Below are 15,718 nucleotides of genomic sequence, written 5' to 3'. Positions count from 1 at the left end.
AAAAAAGTTGCTTAAATTAGAAAAGGGTCACTCAGTTAAATGTGCAGTGGTTTGGATATTCCCAGCAATGTTGCCATATGTAATGTTGTCTCTGGCTGGAACAAGCTTTTACTTGGAATTATAAAATATTTTTTTACCAATCAATCAATTCACATGGACATGCATCTCAAAGGATGATAGTGGATTGTGCGTCTGTGTTACCCCGGTATGCTTTTCATTTGCGAACAAACACACTCCTACTGAGTCACGAGACCATCCTGTAGTCTATCAACCGAAGAGCGCGCGAAGCTGGAGGCAGCGAAGAGGATGTGTGCGTCTCTTCAAACGGGCTTGATTGCGTGTTTGCTAATGTTTTGAACGAGGGTGGATTTCTTACACTTTAAAACGTCCAAGATCACACCTTCTACTGAATTGAATGCTTACGAGTCCCGATCATTCTGATGGAATTATGTTGACAATTCTGTAATATCATTTATTCTGCAAATATCTTTGATCGCGACCAGAGAAGAAGACACTATTAGCTTGCTCTAATTATAACGTTGTTACTTTAGGCTCCTTATTCAGTATATGCTACTACTGTCAACTGGAATACACAAAGGAACAAGGTGGAATAGTTTTTCTTCGTCCTATTTCTGTTCTGCAACCCACAGAAGACCTGCTGTTGTAGGCCTATGTGTTTCAAGTAATGGAAGAGAGGTGTTTCATTTTTTGACAATCAAATGTCATAGTCAAAACGTACAGGACCGAGAGGGTAAGTTCAGCTGTGTTTTTGCTTGCGTGTATAATGCATTTGTATAGTATATTGGCATCGATGGGATGCTCTGCGAACAACCACATTGAACGTTTGAGGAAATGAATTGCTTTAGCCAAATTCAGTTATTACCAGCAGTTGATATCATATTAATTTGATAATAAACTAATACATCATTAAATTATCCATCAAATGTATATAATTGCTTTGCTGACTGTTAGATTCTGCTAAATATTTTGCTTTACTGCCATGAACGTCTGAATAAGTCAACCTGGCCTCAGGGTAAGATTTATTATGTAAATCGGACTCACTCTATTTAGTATTACACATTACATAATGAATGGAATAGCAGTCATATAATATCCTATGAATTACAGGACGTATAGTATGGTACACATTGGATGACTTAAGTTATCATATTTGGAGGACATATAAACTCAGCAAAAAAAGAAATGTCCCTTTTTCAGGACCCTTTCTTTCAAAGATAATTTGTAAAAATCAAAATAACTTCACAGATCTTAATTGTAAAAGGTTTAAACACTGTTTCCCATGCATGTTCAATGAACCATAAACAATTAATGAACATGCACCTGTGGATCAGCCGTTAAGACACTAACAACTTACAGACGGTAGGCATTTAAGTTCACAGTTATGAAAATTTAGGACACTAAAGAGGCCTTTCTACTGACTCTGAAAAACACCAAAAGAACGATACCCAGGGACCCTGCTCATCTGCATGAACGTGCCTTAGGCATGCTGCATGGAGGCATGAGGACTGCAGATGTGGGCAGGGCAACAAATTGCAATGTCCGTACTGTGAGATGACTACGACAGCGCTACAGGGAGACAGAATGGACAGCTGATCATCCTCGCAGTGGCAGACCACGTGTAACAACACCTGCACAGGATCAGTACATCTGAACATCACACCTGCGGGACACGTACAGGATGGCAACAACAACTGCCCGAGTTACACCAGGAACGCACAATCCCTCCATCAGTGCTCAGAATGTCCGCAATAGGCTGAGAGAGCCTGGACTGAGGGCTTGTAGGCCTATTGTAAGGCAGGTCCTCACTAGGCATCACAACAACGTCACCTATGGGCACAAACCCACTGTCGCTGGACCAGACAGGACTGGCAAAAAGTGCTCTTCACTGACGAGTCGTGGTTTTGTCTCACCAGGGGTGATGGTCGGATTCACGTTTATCGTCGAAGGAATGAGTGTTATACTGAGGCCTGTACTCTGGAGCGGGATCGGTTTGGAGGTGGAGGGTCCGCCATGGTCTGGGGCGATGTGTCACAGCATCATCGGACTGAGCTTGTTGTCATTGCAGGAAATCTCAACGCTGTATGTTACAGGGAAGACATCCTCCTCCCTCATGTGGTACCCTTCCTGCAGACTCATCCTGACATGACCCTCCAGCATGACAATGCCACCAGCCATACTGCTCATTCTGTGTGTGATTTCCTGCAAGACAGGAATGTCAGTGTTCTGCCATGGCCAGCGAAGAGCCCGGATCTCAATCCCATTGAGCACGTCTGGGACTTATTGGATCGGAGGGTGAGGGCTAGGGCCATTCCCCCCAGAAATGTCCAGGAACTTGCAGGTGCCTTGGTGGAAGAGTGGGGTAACATCTCACAGCAAGAACTGGCAAATCTGGTGCAGTCCATGAGGAAGAGATGTACTGCAGTACTTAATGCAAGTGGTGGCCAGATACTGACTGTTGCTTTTGACCCCCCCTTTGTTCAGAGACACATTATGTTACGGCTTTCTTGTGGAGAAGGAGAGTCGGACCAAAATGCAGCGTGATGATGATTCATGAAATTTTAATGAAGGAAAAACTATACATGAAGAAACTACAAAGTAATGAAATGTGAAAACCGAAACAGCCCTATCTGGTGCAAACACAAAGACAGGAACAATCACCCACAAAACACTCAAAGAATATGGCTGCCTAAATATGGTTCCCAATCAGAGACAACGATAAACACCTGCCTCTGATTGAGAACCACTCCAGACAGCCATAGACTTTGCTAGATACCCCCACTAAGCCACACACCCAATACCTAACAAAACCCCAAGACAAAACACACCACAATAAACCCATGTCACACCCCGGCCTGACCAAATAAATAAAGACAAACACAATATACTTCGACCAGGGCGTGACACATTATTTCATTTCTGTTAGTCACATGTCTGTGGAATTTGTTCAGATTATGTCTCAGTTGTTGAATCTTGTTATGTTCATACAAATATTTACACATGTTAAGTTTGCTGAAAATAAAGGCAGTTGACAATGAGAGGATGTTTCCTTTCTTGCTGAGTTTAGTATTATACTATGTATAATACTTTAGTATTATATTATGTCTTTCTCTGAGACCAGGTTGCTTTGTGCCTGCTAACAATAAAGGAGAATTACAGGGATAATTTACATTGGTGGTTTTAAAAAAGCAAAAAAAGTGTTATACCTTTATTTAACTAGGCAAATCAGTTATGAACAAATTCTTATTTACAACGCCGGGCCAATTGTGCTGCCGTATGGTACTCCCAATCACTGCCGGATGTGATACAGCCTGGATGGTTAGGGGAATAATGACACTGATGAGTTATGTAAAAGACATGGAGACATGTTGGTTGAGTAGGGTTGGGGGAATGGATGGGTGGTTGGAGGTGGAGGCTCACTTCTTTTTGTTTCTATCCCTCTACATACTAAATGTATTTTGTACTTTTAAAACTATTTAATATGATCATAATGATCAATACTTCGTATTTATGTGCTATTTTAAATGTTACATTTTTATTTTGGAGTGGCAGTCCACAATTAAATACAATATGAACTGAATATGCAAGTTAAGTTTTATGAGCCCCCCCCCTCATGAACGAAAAAATGACAACATAAATACAAATGTTGACACACAAAAAAACACATTATACTTATTGGAGGTGCAAAGATGTAAATAAATGACCAAAAGTCTGTCTAGTGAGTCCAGTCTGCAACCAAACCATTCAACCATTACTGATCTGTGTCTCTGTCTCTGTCCACTGCCTCCCCAAAATGTAGATAAGGGGTAATCAATGTTATCTAATCTAACCTGTCTAGGTGAGTGAGATTGCCTAGCAGTAGCAGCGATGTCTCAACTGTACTACAGGAGGACAGACAACTCCTCCTACAGGGACCGGATCCCTCTGAGGATTGTCAGGGCCGAGTCTGAACTGTCTGGCCTGGAAAGGAACTACCTGGGAGCAGTGGAGAAAGGAGACTATGCCTCGGTCAAACAGGCTCTAGAGGTAGGGATGCAGGTCGGAGAGGAAAAGGGGAGGGAGGAAGGGAGGGGATGGTGGAGAAAGGAGACTATGCCTCAGTCAAACAGGCTCTAGAGGTAGGGATGCAGGGCGGGAGGAAAAGGGGAGGGAGGAAGGGAGGGGATGGTGGAGAAAGGAGACTATGCCTCAGTCAAACAGGCTCTAGAGGTAGGGATGCAGGGCGGAGAGGAAAAGGGGAGGGAGGAAGGGAGGAGATGGTGGAGAAAGGAGACTATGCCTCAGTCAAACAGGCTCTAGAGGTAGGGATGCAGGGCGGTGAGGAAAAGGGGAGGGAGGAAGGGAGGGGATGGTGGAGAAAGGAGACTATGCCTCAGTCAAACAGGCTCTAGAGGTAGGGAAGAAGGGAGGAGAGGGAGGGATGAGTGGGGAACGGGGAGGGAGGGAGAAAGAGGTGGAGAGAGGGAAGAAGGGAGGGGGAGATTAAGGAGGTAGGAGAAAGCATACTATACTTCCATCAAACAAGCTCTAGAGGTAGGGATGGAGGGAGTAGAGGGATGGGAGATGGAGAAAGGTAAGAGGTGAGGTAGGGAAGAGAAGGGAGGGAGAGAGGGGGAGGGAGGTAGAGAGGGAGGGAGTGAAAAGAAAGGAGGAAGGAATGGAGAGAGAGACAGGAAAAGGGAGGGAGGGACAGGAAGAGGGAATGGAGGGAGGGATAAATAAGTCTCAGTTCAAGTACAATGACAATAAACATGATACAATTTGCTATCTTGATACCGCAAAACTAAGTAATCATCCGTTGTCACCCCCCCCCCGCTTGTAGGAGGCAGAGATATACTTCCGGATCAACATTAACTGTATAGACCCTTTGGGCCGCACAGCCCTGCTGATTGCTATAGAGAATGAGAACCTGGAGATTATAGAGCTGCTGCTCACCTATAACGTGTACGTTGGTGATGCTCTCCTACACGCCATCCGTAAAGAGGTGGTGGGGGCCGTGGAACTGCTGCTCAACCACAAGAAGCCCAGCGGGGAGAAACAGGTAGGATAGTTACAGTGTGCTTCCCAAATGGCACCCTGTTGTTGAGTGTTGGCTATAGTCATACAGCACACTGTCCTTGTGTTATCCCATACTAATAGGCTACCTGCTTTACAATCAGACTGGTCTTGAGAAAGGCCTTAGACCTGACATGTCGACATAGAACAGTCTCTACTATATGCCCTCTTGTTTTTCCTGTGCATTACACTAACCCATGCCCTACCAGGCACATACTCATTCCTATAAGGATACATTTTTTAACAACCTTTTTTTTAAACCTTTATTTAACCAGGCAAGTCACTTAAGAACAAATTCCTATTTACAATGACAGCCTACCAAAAGGTAAAAGGCCTCCTGCGGGGACAGGGGATTCAAAATGTAAATAAATGAAATTAAAATATAGGACAAAACACACATCACGACAAGAGAGACAACACAACACTACATAAAGAGAGACCTAAGACAACAACATGGCATGGCAGCAACACATGACAACACAGCATGGTAGCAACACAACATAACAACAACATGGTAGCAACACAACATGGCAGCAGCACAAAACATGGTACAAACTTTGTTTTTAACAAATATTCTCTGTAATTAGTATTACACGGTTAAACTGATTAATCATGTCACTGTAATTAACTAGGAAGTCGGAGCACCAAGGAAAATATTCAGATTACAACGTTATAATTTTCCTAATATAACTTTTCAGATATTTTCATATCTGATCAATAGTCTTCTGAATTAATGAATTATTTATTTTACCTCACGTTAGTCTCATTCCAAACGTCTTAAATTGTTGGTTATCTGCACGAACCCAGTCTTCACTATGAGTCATCCATACATCAATTGTCTTAAATAATTTATTTATTAACTAACTAAACAATCACAGAATTGCACACACAAACAAATAGAGTAAAAATGGTTACAAGAAAGATAGGGGAATGTGCCCTAGTGGGCTAAACTGGCATGGCGGCTTGTTAGACAGAAAGGGAAGTGGGGTTCGACTGAGAAGTCCCTACAGAGTTGATAATTATAACAATTGAAATACTAATCCTTTGCACATGAACGCTCACTCATTCGGGAACAATTGCAATCAGATTCTAAGAACACAGGATGAGATCTTACTATCCTTTGTGCAAGCACTTCCAAGAGTTCATGAACAGTGAGCCTGGTGAAATTTGGGGAGCGCATAGTCAGTAGTGTACCTTTGGATCCTAGGGTGTTTCGGCCTTTCACACTATACACCCTCCCCAAAGGCGGCCAGTGACAGGGTGATCAATCCTACGCTTGCGTCCCATTCCCAATTAGTCATAGGAGTTGCCTTGTTGTTGATAGCCAACATCCCATGGGACTATGCATGGCAGGGGCTTCCTCCTCCCTGAGTCAAGCATTGTTGACCGCATACCTCCTGGCCCTCTCACTTCGGGGCCCAGCTGGGGACTTTCATCTTCATTCAGAGCCACTGACTGATGCCTTCTGCTGCCTCCGATACAGCTTTGATTTCCGAACACTGGCTCTGGCCCTTAATTCCCAGCCTCATCTACTGAGTCCTCCCAGGGTACTGTGAGCTCAATGATGAAGACCTTCTTGAGTGAACGGGACCAGAGCACCATGTCAGATCTTAGGGTGGTGGTTGCAATCTCCGGAGAAAACACAAGTTGCCGGCCAATGTCAGCCAGCATTTTCCAGTCGTGGGCCAAGCGCAGCTGATCTCGCTCTAATGATGTAGAGCCGCTCTTCGGTGGTTTAACCCCTTCGTGGACAAAGGTCGTCCGTAAGGGGTGTGATGCTGCTGGGGGTGGTAGGGAGTTGGTGGCAGCTCGCTTGTCCTCCAGGGCGGACGCAAGGCTTTTAAGGACTTGGTTGTGACGCCAAGTGTAGCGTCCTTGGGTGAGGCTTGTTTTACACCCTGTGAGAATGTGCCTGAGGTTGGCTGGCATGGAACAGAGGGCACAGTCCGGATCTTCACCATACCATTGGTGAAGATTAACTGGTGTTGGAAGGACGTCATATGTTGCTCTGATGGAAAAGCTCAACCGCCTCACTTCCATGGCTCACAGATCCTTCCAGCTGATCTCCATCTTCTCCACACTGTCCCATTGAGTCCACTGTCCCTGTTTGGCAAGAGAGACTGCCTTGGCCCACCTTGCAGCCTCCTCCTGATGGCGTAGTCCCTGCACTTACCATCTTCCGGCGCTCTGGTGCAGTGGCCTTACTCCAAGCAGCACGGCTAGTTAGCCCAAGGCCTCCTCTCCCTTGCTGAACATGACCCACAATGTCAGCATGTCTGAGGGCTGCTGTTGCCTCCTGGACTGCTTTTCCTGGCCTCCATTTGCACCCAGTTGCCAAGGTCGGCTCGTTGTTGCTCACCACTGGGTCTCGAGATTCATTCAGTGTCATCTGGAGCCTGGTTTTTGCACACTTGAATTCCTCTGTTAGACTGGTGAGGGGCAGCTTGAGGACACCATCTCCATAGAGGCCTATGGTGGTAAGGCATCGTGGAACTTCGAGCCACTTCTTTAAGTAGCCTGTGACTCCTCTTTCCATCTTCTCCAATGTTGAGATTGGAACCTCATACACTGCTAGGGGCCACAACACCCGTAGTAGGAGACCCAACTGCAGACACCAGGCCTTTAACTTTCCAGGTAGCTAGGTGTTGTCGATGGACTGTAGGCTACTACTGATGTCTTTGCGCAGCTGTTGCACCTGGTCTTTGTCCTTCAGGCTTGCATCATACCACCTTCCGAGGCTTTTTACTGGCTGCTCAGACACTGTTGGGATTTGGTCACCTCCGATGAATAATTTCAGGTCAGAGAATACTCCCTTCACAATCGAGATGCTGCATGACTTGGTTGGTTTAATCTTCATACGGGCCCAGCTGATGTTCTCCTTGAGTTTTCTGAGCAGTCTCCTGGTGCATGGGACAGTGGTGGTCAATGTTGTAATGTCGTCCATGTAGGCTCTGAGTGGAGGGAGGCGGAAACCAGAGTCGACTCGCTGTCCACCAGCAACACATTTTGAGGATCTGATGATAACCTCCATTGCCATTATCAATGCCAACAGAGGAATGGTACATCCCGCCATTATACCTACATTCAGGCACTGCCATGAGGTGGTGAACTCTGAAGTGGTGAAGCAGAACTGCAGATCCTAGAAGTACGACTTCACCAGGGTTGTGATGGTGTCCGGTATGTGAAAAAATCTGAAGGCAGACCACAGGAGTTCATGGGGCACAGAGCCAAATGCATTAGCGAGGTCGAGGAAGACTACATGGAGGTCCCTTTTCTCCACCATTTGGATCTGATGCCAGATCATGCTGGAATGTTCCAAGCAGCCAGAGAACCCTGATATTCCTGCCTTCTGTACAGATGTATCGCCTTTCGCATTCCTTTGCAGGTACTCGGCCATCCTCTGGGCAATGACCCTAAAGAAGATTTTACCCTCGGCATTCAGTAAGGAGATTGGGCGGAATTGGCTGATGTTCACTGCATCCTTCTCCTTAGGGATCAGGACCCCGCCTGCCCTACACCACACTTTGGGTATGATCTTCTTCTGCCAAGCTGTTCTCATAAGCCTCCAGAGGAACCTCAGGACGTCTGGTGCGTTCTTATACACTTTGTACGGGACTCCATTTGGCCCCGGGGCTGATGCTGTTCTTGTTATGCAGGTGAATGAGGACCCAAAAGCGACTTGGCGAAAACAGAGTCTTTATTCCAGTAAAGGAAATAGGCAATACTCCTGGACAATCAGAGCAGAAAACAAAACATAAAAAACTTAATTCCACTCGTAGTGACGAGGACAGACTGGAGACTCGACCATAAACTGTAGGTTGCCTCGGGAAGGCACCGACCGTAGCAGACTCAGACACCTGCTCACACGCTGCATCAGAGGGAAACAAGACACGACAGGGCGAGACAGAGACACAGCACGGCGAACATCATACAAGGATCCGACAGGACAGAAACGGAAAACAAGGGGAGAAATAGGGACTCTAATCAGAGGACAAGATAGGGAACAGGTGTGGAAAGACTAAATGAGTGAGTAGGAGAATGAGGAACAGCTGGGAGAGAGAGAGAGGGATAGAAAAAGGGAACGAACCTAATAAGACCAGCAGGGGGAAACGAACAGAAGGGAAAGCATAATGACAAGACAATATAAGACAAAACATGACAGTTCTTGCCCGTCGAACTGTGTTTTCCACCTCTTTCCATGTCGGAGGGCTGGTCTCAATATGATGTTCCAGGGGATCAATGGGTGGGATATCTGATGGGATGGCCAGATGTTCATGTCACTTTGAGTCAAAGTTTGTTGTTCTCCGGTGCTCCTCTAGGTCTTTCTTTGTTGTTTTTAGAGCTCCACTTTTTTCCTTTGTGAAGAGACTTGAAGGGATCTTTATAGAATCGAGTTCTAGTTTGTTCTTTCTTCCTTCTGCGTTTCCGTAGGTTCTCTGCTCTACGGAGGGATTTCAACCGGGTTTTGATGTAAGCCTGAAGTGCCTCTATGCCCTCCTTTTCCACTTCCCGAGGCCTTCTTCCACTGTTTCTTAAGCTGTCTCCAACATGGTAGCAGCACAAAACATGGTACAAACATTTGTTGTGTCTTTACTATCATTAAATGAGACTTTGTTTTTATCAAATATTCTCTGTAATTAGTATTACGCGGTTACTGATTAATCATGTCACTGTAATTAACTAGGAAGTCAGGGCACCAAGGAAAATGTTCAGATTACAACGTTATACTTTTCCTAATATAACTTTTTATATATTTTCATATCTGATCAATAATCTTCTGAATTAATGAATGATTTATTTTACCTCACGTTAATCTCATTCCAAACGTCGTAAATTGTTGGTTATCTGCACGAACCCAGTCTTCACTATGAGTCCTCCATACTGTCTTAAATAATTTATTTATTAACTAACTAAACAATCACAGTAAAAATGGTTACAAGAAATGATATGGGAATGTGCCCTAGTGGGCTAAACTGGCATGGCGGCTTGTCAGACAAAAAGGGAAGTGGGGGTCGACTGAGAAGTCCCTACAGAGTTGATCATTATAACATTTGAAATGCTAATCCTTTGCACATGAACGCTCACTCATTCGGGAACAATTGCAATCAATATATATATTTACACTCCGTGTGTCATCTTGATCGCTGTTGATAAGTTAGTTTCTGTTAGAGAGTTTCCATCTTCTCTCTCTCGTTCTCTCTCTCTCTCTCTCTCTGTCGTGGGTAGTTCAGAGTGACATTCATGTTGTTGTAGAATGGATGTCTCTGCGGTTGTCGTTCTTCACATTCAATGATAACGAATTCCTAGCTGCAGACTAGTAATTAATATCAGACTTGTTCTTATTCTGTTGGTATCGATAGTCTTTGTGTTTAACCACGTGGTATGGTTAAAAGTTTCCGCAATCGTCTCAACCTTTGTCCTCTCGTAATGGAGAAAAACATGGTCTAGTGAGAATTTCTCAAAGTTGGGGTTTTATTCAGGAGTTGCAGAAAAGGGCCTGTCCCAGGATGCCCAACCCTAACTGGGCTCATGGGCGGTCCTCTGATTTAGTTAAACTCAAAAGGGAATTGGAGTTTTCTTCATTAAACAGTCCAGAATCACGTTACACAATTTTACAAACAGTATCAACCTCACTCATTCATCTTATACAACAATTAGATATAAACCTCATATCTGAGGCTATATATATAACAGCGTTATGGTAATGTGGCCACACCGTCTCCCATGAGCTTCACCAAAATGTAACAAACAGACCAGTTCGTAGCTGGATTCTTCACTGATCTTTTATACCTTCTCCGGAACATAAATGTTGTTCGGACCTCAAGTTCTGTGAGGTGGAAGAAATTCCTTTGTTTTCTATGAAAGTTCGCTCTATCTCTATACTGTGGCCATGAGGAGATAATCTCCTCCAGGAATTTACGACCTCTCTCTGACCACAGCAGCCTAGGTGTAGGAGGCAGAGAGAGGGGGATGGTGCTCGCTGTACCCAAAGAGGGCAACGTCATGACACATTATTGGGCACAGACAACAGCACAAAGGCCAAGAAGGTAGAGACAACAATAATTCACGCAAAGCAGCCACAACTGTCATTACGAGTGTCCATGATTGAGTCTTTGAATTAAGAAATTGAGATAAAACTGTCCAGTTTGAGTGTTTGTTGCAGCTCGTTCCAGTCGCTAGCTGCAGTGAACTGAAAAGAGGCGCTTTGGTGACCTTCAACAGAATGTGACTGGCAGAACGGGTGTTGTATGTGGAGGATGAAGGCTGCAATAGATGTCTCAGATAGGGGGGAGTGAGGCCTAAGAGGGTTTTATAAATAAGCATCAACCAGTGGGTCTTGCAACAGGTATACAGAGATGACCAGTTTACAGAGGAGTATAGAGTACAGTGATGTGTCCTATAAGGAGCGTTGGTGGCAAATCTGATGGCCGAATGGTAAAGAACAACTTCAAACCTATTTTATTTTTAAGGGGATAGAAATTAGCAGATTTAAGTGTATCAAATGAGATTACTTGCAACTAATACCCCCCACCTTTTTTCTATATAATGTCCCTACCCCCATTTCCCCTGGTTTTCCCCTCAGTGGAAAACATACAAATTCAAGTCCAACTTTCAACTGAGAGAAAATGTGCATGTGCAATTTACAAGTTTTTCTCCCTGCTATTACACGCTGGATATTTGAACCATATAATGTTTGTGAATTACATATTTTTCCTACTCACCTCTTGCTTCTGCACATAATTCCCTTTTCACTTCTCTCTCTGTATGTATTGGTCTACTCTAATTAACAGGTTCTCTCAGAACTGAAATGAGATACGCTACTATGGGCGATTTACACATTTTCCCCATTCACTTGCACTCTGGATATTTGAACCATAATTCTTACAGTATATTCTCCACAGCATCTCTTCTACACATAATTGCCATAATCATCTCTGTGTTGATTGATTGGTTGTATCCCAAAATGGAACCCTATTCCATATTTAGTTCATACTACCCTATAGGCCCATATCAAAATATAGTGCGCTATATAGGGAATAGGGTGCCATTGAGACTTATCCATGAACAGGTGAACAGAGGTATGCTAAAACAGACAGTGTCTCCCTGAGGTCTGAAGGAGAAAGCTTAACTCTGCTCGTCGCTTGATTTAAATCACAGCTGATCCACTAGACTAGATCGTCCTCCCCACACCTCCTAGCCCTCATGTGACTCCCTCTATTTACAGTTTGTTTATTTATACACTCTCTTAGTAATATGTTAATCATCTGATTTAAATTTCTGTTGACCTCTTTAGCAAACGAGTCAATAGGCATGTACTGTCTTTCATCTGTATAGGCTACTGATTTGTGTATAGTGATACATCTGTAGCCTATTGACGACATCTTATTATGTGAAACTGTGAAAAGCTTATTTCCTGGGTTGGCAGGTAGCCCATTGGTTAAGATCCCTGGGACAGTAACTGTAAAGGTTGTCTGTTCAAATCCCTGAGCTGACTATGTGAAAAATCTGTAGATTTGCACCTGAGCGAAGTACTTAAGCCCAGTTGCTATGGATAAGAGTGTCTACTAAAATGAAATCAAACTGAACTTTCCTACTGGTGTTAGGAAACAGGCTGTGAGTACTATGACAACAACATGGGCCTACATCCTACAAAGATATGTACACTTTCCCCTTAAGAACTTAGAGAACACTGGAAATACCAACTATGAGGGAGCTCAAGGTATTTCTATCTGCTGTTATTGAAAATTACATATTTACCTGATTTCTTTGATATTAATGGTTAACAATTCATATTTAACTAATAGTAAGACATTTCTGTTCTACTAATGCTTTGTCTTTATGGTTTCCACTCGAGTTCCCTGGAAGAGTTTAGAACAAGCCCTCATTGTCTCATAATCATCCTGGAATCCCGTGCAGATAACCAGGGTGGAACCATCCATCCAAATACAACATTAAATGTAACTGGAAGACAAACACAGTCCTGAAATGCAAACAACTTAATCAAATTACAGCGTGTATTATCAAGGTTACATGTATGTTTTAGCTAGTTTAAACAGAGGACAGGAATAGAACAGAATACAGTAGGTCTGACACACAAACACACTCTGAAACACTTTGGATTCAACTGAGGCCCTTTTAACTAGATGGACAAGAACGCATAGAGCCACCCATGCAGTTAGCTATTGAGACAATGTCTACATACACCATACTGTATTACATCTGAATTAGGATTCTGTCCCTCCATCAGATGGAGAGAGAGAGGAGTGTAATAGAAGAGTGTCTCATCTTTCTATCAGAGGAGATTGTGGCATCTGTCTACTGTATCTCCACCTCTCTTTTTCCATCTCCATCTCTCTTTCTCCACCTCTCTTTCTCCATCTCTACTGTATCTCCACCTCTCTTTCTCCAACTCTACTGTATCTCCACCTATCTTTCTTCATCTCTCTTTCTCCATTTCTCTTTCTCCACCTATCTTTCTCCATCTCTTCCCTATCTCCACCTCTCTTTCTCAATCTCTACTGTATCTCCACCTATCTTTCTCCATCTCTCTTTCTCCACCTCTCTTCTCCATCTCTACTGTATCTCCACCTCTCTTTCTCCACCTCTCTTCCTCCATCTCTCTTTCTCCACCTCTCTTTCTCCATCTCTCTTTCTCCACCTCTCTTTTCCATCTCTACTGTATCTTCACCTATCTTTCTCCATCTCCACCTCTCTTTCTCCATCTCTCTTTCTCCACCTCTCTTCTCCATCTCTACTGTATCTCCACCTCTCTTTCTCATCTCTCTTTCTCCACCTCTCTTCTCCATCTCTACTGTATCTCCACCTCTCTTTCTCCACATCTCTTTCTCCACCTCTCTTCTCCATCTCTACTGTATCCCCCTCTCTCTTTTTCCATCTCTCTTTCTCCACCTCTCTTCTCCATCTCTACTGTATCTCCACCTCTCTTTCTCCACATCTCTTTCTCCACCTCTCTTCTCCATCTCTACTGTATCTCCACCTCTCTTCTCCATCTCTCTTTCTCCACCTCTCTTCTCCATCTCTACTGTATCTCCACCTCTCTTCTCCATCTCTACTGTATCTCCACATCTCTTTTTCCACCTCTCTTTCTCCACCTCTCTTCTCCATCTCTACTGTATCTCCACCTCTCTTCTCCATTTCTACTGTATCTCCACCTCTCTTTCTCCATCTCTACTGTATCTCCACCTCTCTTTCTCCAACTCTACTGTATCTCCATCTTTCTTCATCTCTCTTTCTCCATTTCTCTTTCCTTTCTCCATCTCTTCCCTCTCTTCTCCACCTATCATCTCTTCTCCACCTCTCTTCTCCATCTCTTCTCCACCTCTCTTTCTCCATCTCTCTCTGTATCTCCACCTCTCTTTCTCCACCTCTCTTCCTCCATCTCTCTTTCTCCACCTCTTCTCTCCATCTCTACTGTATCTCCACCTATCTTTCTCCATCTCTTTCTCCACTCTCTTTCTCCACCTCTCTTCTCCATCTCTACTGTATCTCCACCTCTCTTTCTCATCTCTCTTTCTCCACCTCTTCTCCATCTCCACCTCTCTTTCTCCATCTCTTTCTCCACCTCTCTTCTCCATCTCTACTGTATCCCCCTCTCTCTTTTTCCATCTCTCTTCTCCACCTCTCTTCTCCATCTCTACTGTATCTCCACCTCTCTTTCTCCACATCTCTTTCTCCACCTCTCTTCTCCATCTCTACTGTATCTCCACCTCTCTTCTCCATCTCTCTTTCTCCACCTCTCTTCTCCATCTCTCTCTTTCTCCATCTCTACTGTATCTCCACATCTCTTTTCCACCTCTCTTTCTCCACCTCTCTCTACTGTATCTCCACCTCTCTTCTCCATTTCTACTGTATCTCCACCTCTCTTTCTCCACCTCTCTTTCTCCACCTCTCTTTCTCCATCTCTACTGTATCTCCACATCTCTTTCTCCACCTCTCTTCTCCATCTCTACTGTATCTCCACCTCTCTTTCTCCACCTCTCTTTCTCCACCTTTCTTTCCCCACCTCTCTTCTCTCTACTGTATCTCCACCTCTCTTTCTCCATCTCTCTTTGTCCATCTCTCTTCTCCATCTCTACTGTATCTCCACCTCTCTTTTTCCATCTCTCTTTCTCCACATCTCTTTCTCCACCTCTCTTCTCCATCTCTACTGTATCTCCACCTCTCTTTCTCCATCTCCACCTCTCTTTCTCCATCTCTACTATATCTCCACCTCTCTTTCTTCATCTCTCTTTCCCCACCTCTCTTATCCATCTCTACTGTATCTCCACCTCTCTTTCTCCATCTCTCTTTCTCCACCTCTCTTCTCCATCTCTACTGTATCTCCGCCTATCTTTCTCCATCCCCACCTCTCTTTCTCCATCTCTACTGTATCTCCACCTATCTTTCTTCATCTCTCTTTCTCCACCTCTCTGTATACATCTCTTCTGCGGGAGTTTAGAGATAATGATAGTAAGGTCAGACTCCATCTCAACAACATGACCTAACTGGCAGCAATACTAGTAATTGTTTCAACATCACTTTGTTATGCAAACACATTATCTGGACCACACACAAATGCACGCACACTATCAGGAACATCAGAAATCAATGACAAGAAGACCTGTGGTTTACGGGAACATCACTT

General features: G+C 44.1%; 1 protein-coding gene across 1 annotated transcript in view; it reads left to right on the top strand.

Annotated features, from left to right (window-relative positions):
- The first annotated feature begins 289 nt into the window (after positions 1-289).
- LOC124004915 (short transient receptor potential channel 4-like) overlaps positions 290-15,718 on the top strand; it is a 31,887-nt gene continuing 16,458 nt past the window's right edge. Inside the window, exons 1-3 of the mRNA XM_046313731.1 lie at positions 290-751; positions 3,857-4,044; positions 4,841-5,059. Of these exons, the coding sequence (XP_046169687.1) occupies positions 3,886-4,044; positions 4,841-5,059 (378 nt within the window). The 5' untranslated portion in view covers positions 290-751; positions 3,857-3,885. The remainder of the gene's footprint in view (positions 752-3,856; positions 4,045-4,840; positions 5,060-15,718) is intronic.

Source organism: Oncorhynchus gorbuscha, linkage group LG19 (genome assembly GCF_021184085.1).
Source record: "Oncorhynchus gorbuscha isolate QuinsamMale2020 ecotype Even-year linkage group LG19, OgorEven_v1.0, whole genome shotgun sequence".
Taxonomy (NCBI): Eukaryota; Metazoa; Chordata; class Actinopteri; order Salmoniformes; family Salmonidae; genus Oncorhynchus; species Oncorhynchus gorbuscha.
This window is presented reverse-complemented; position numbering and strand designations above follow the sequence as displayed.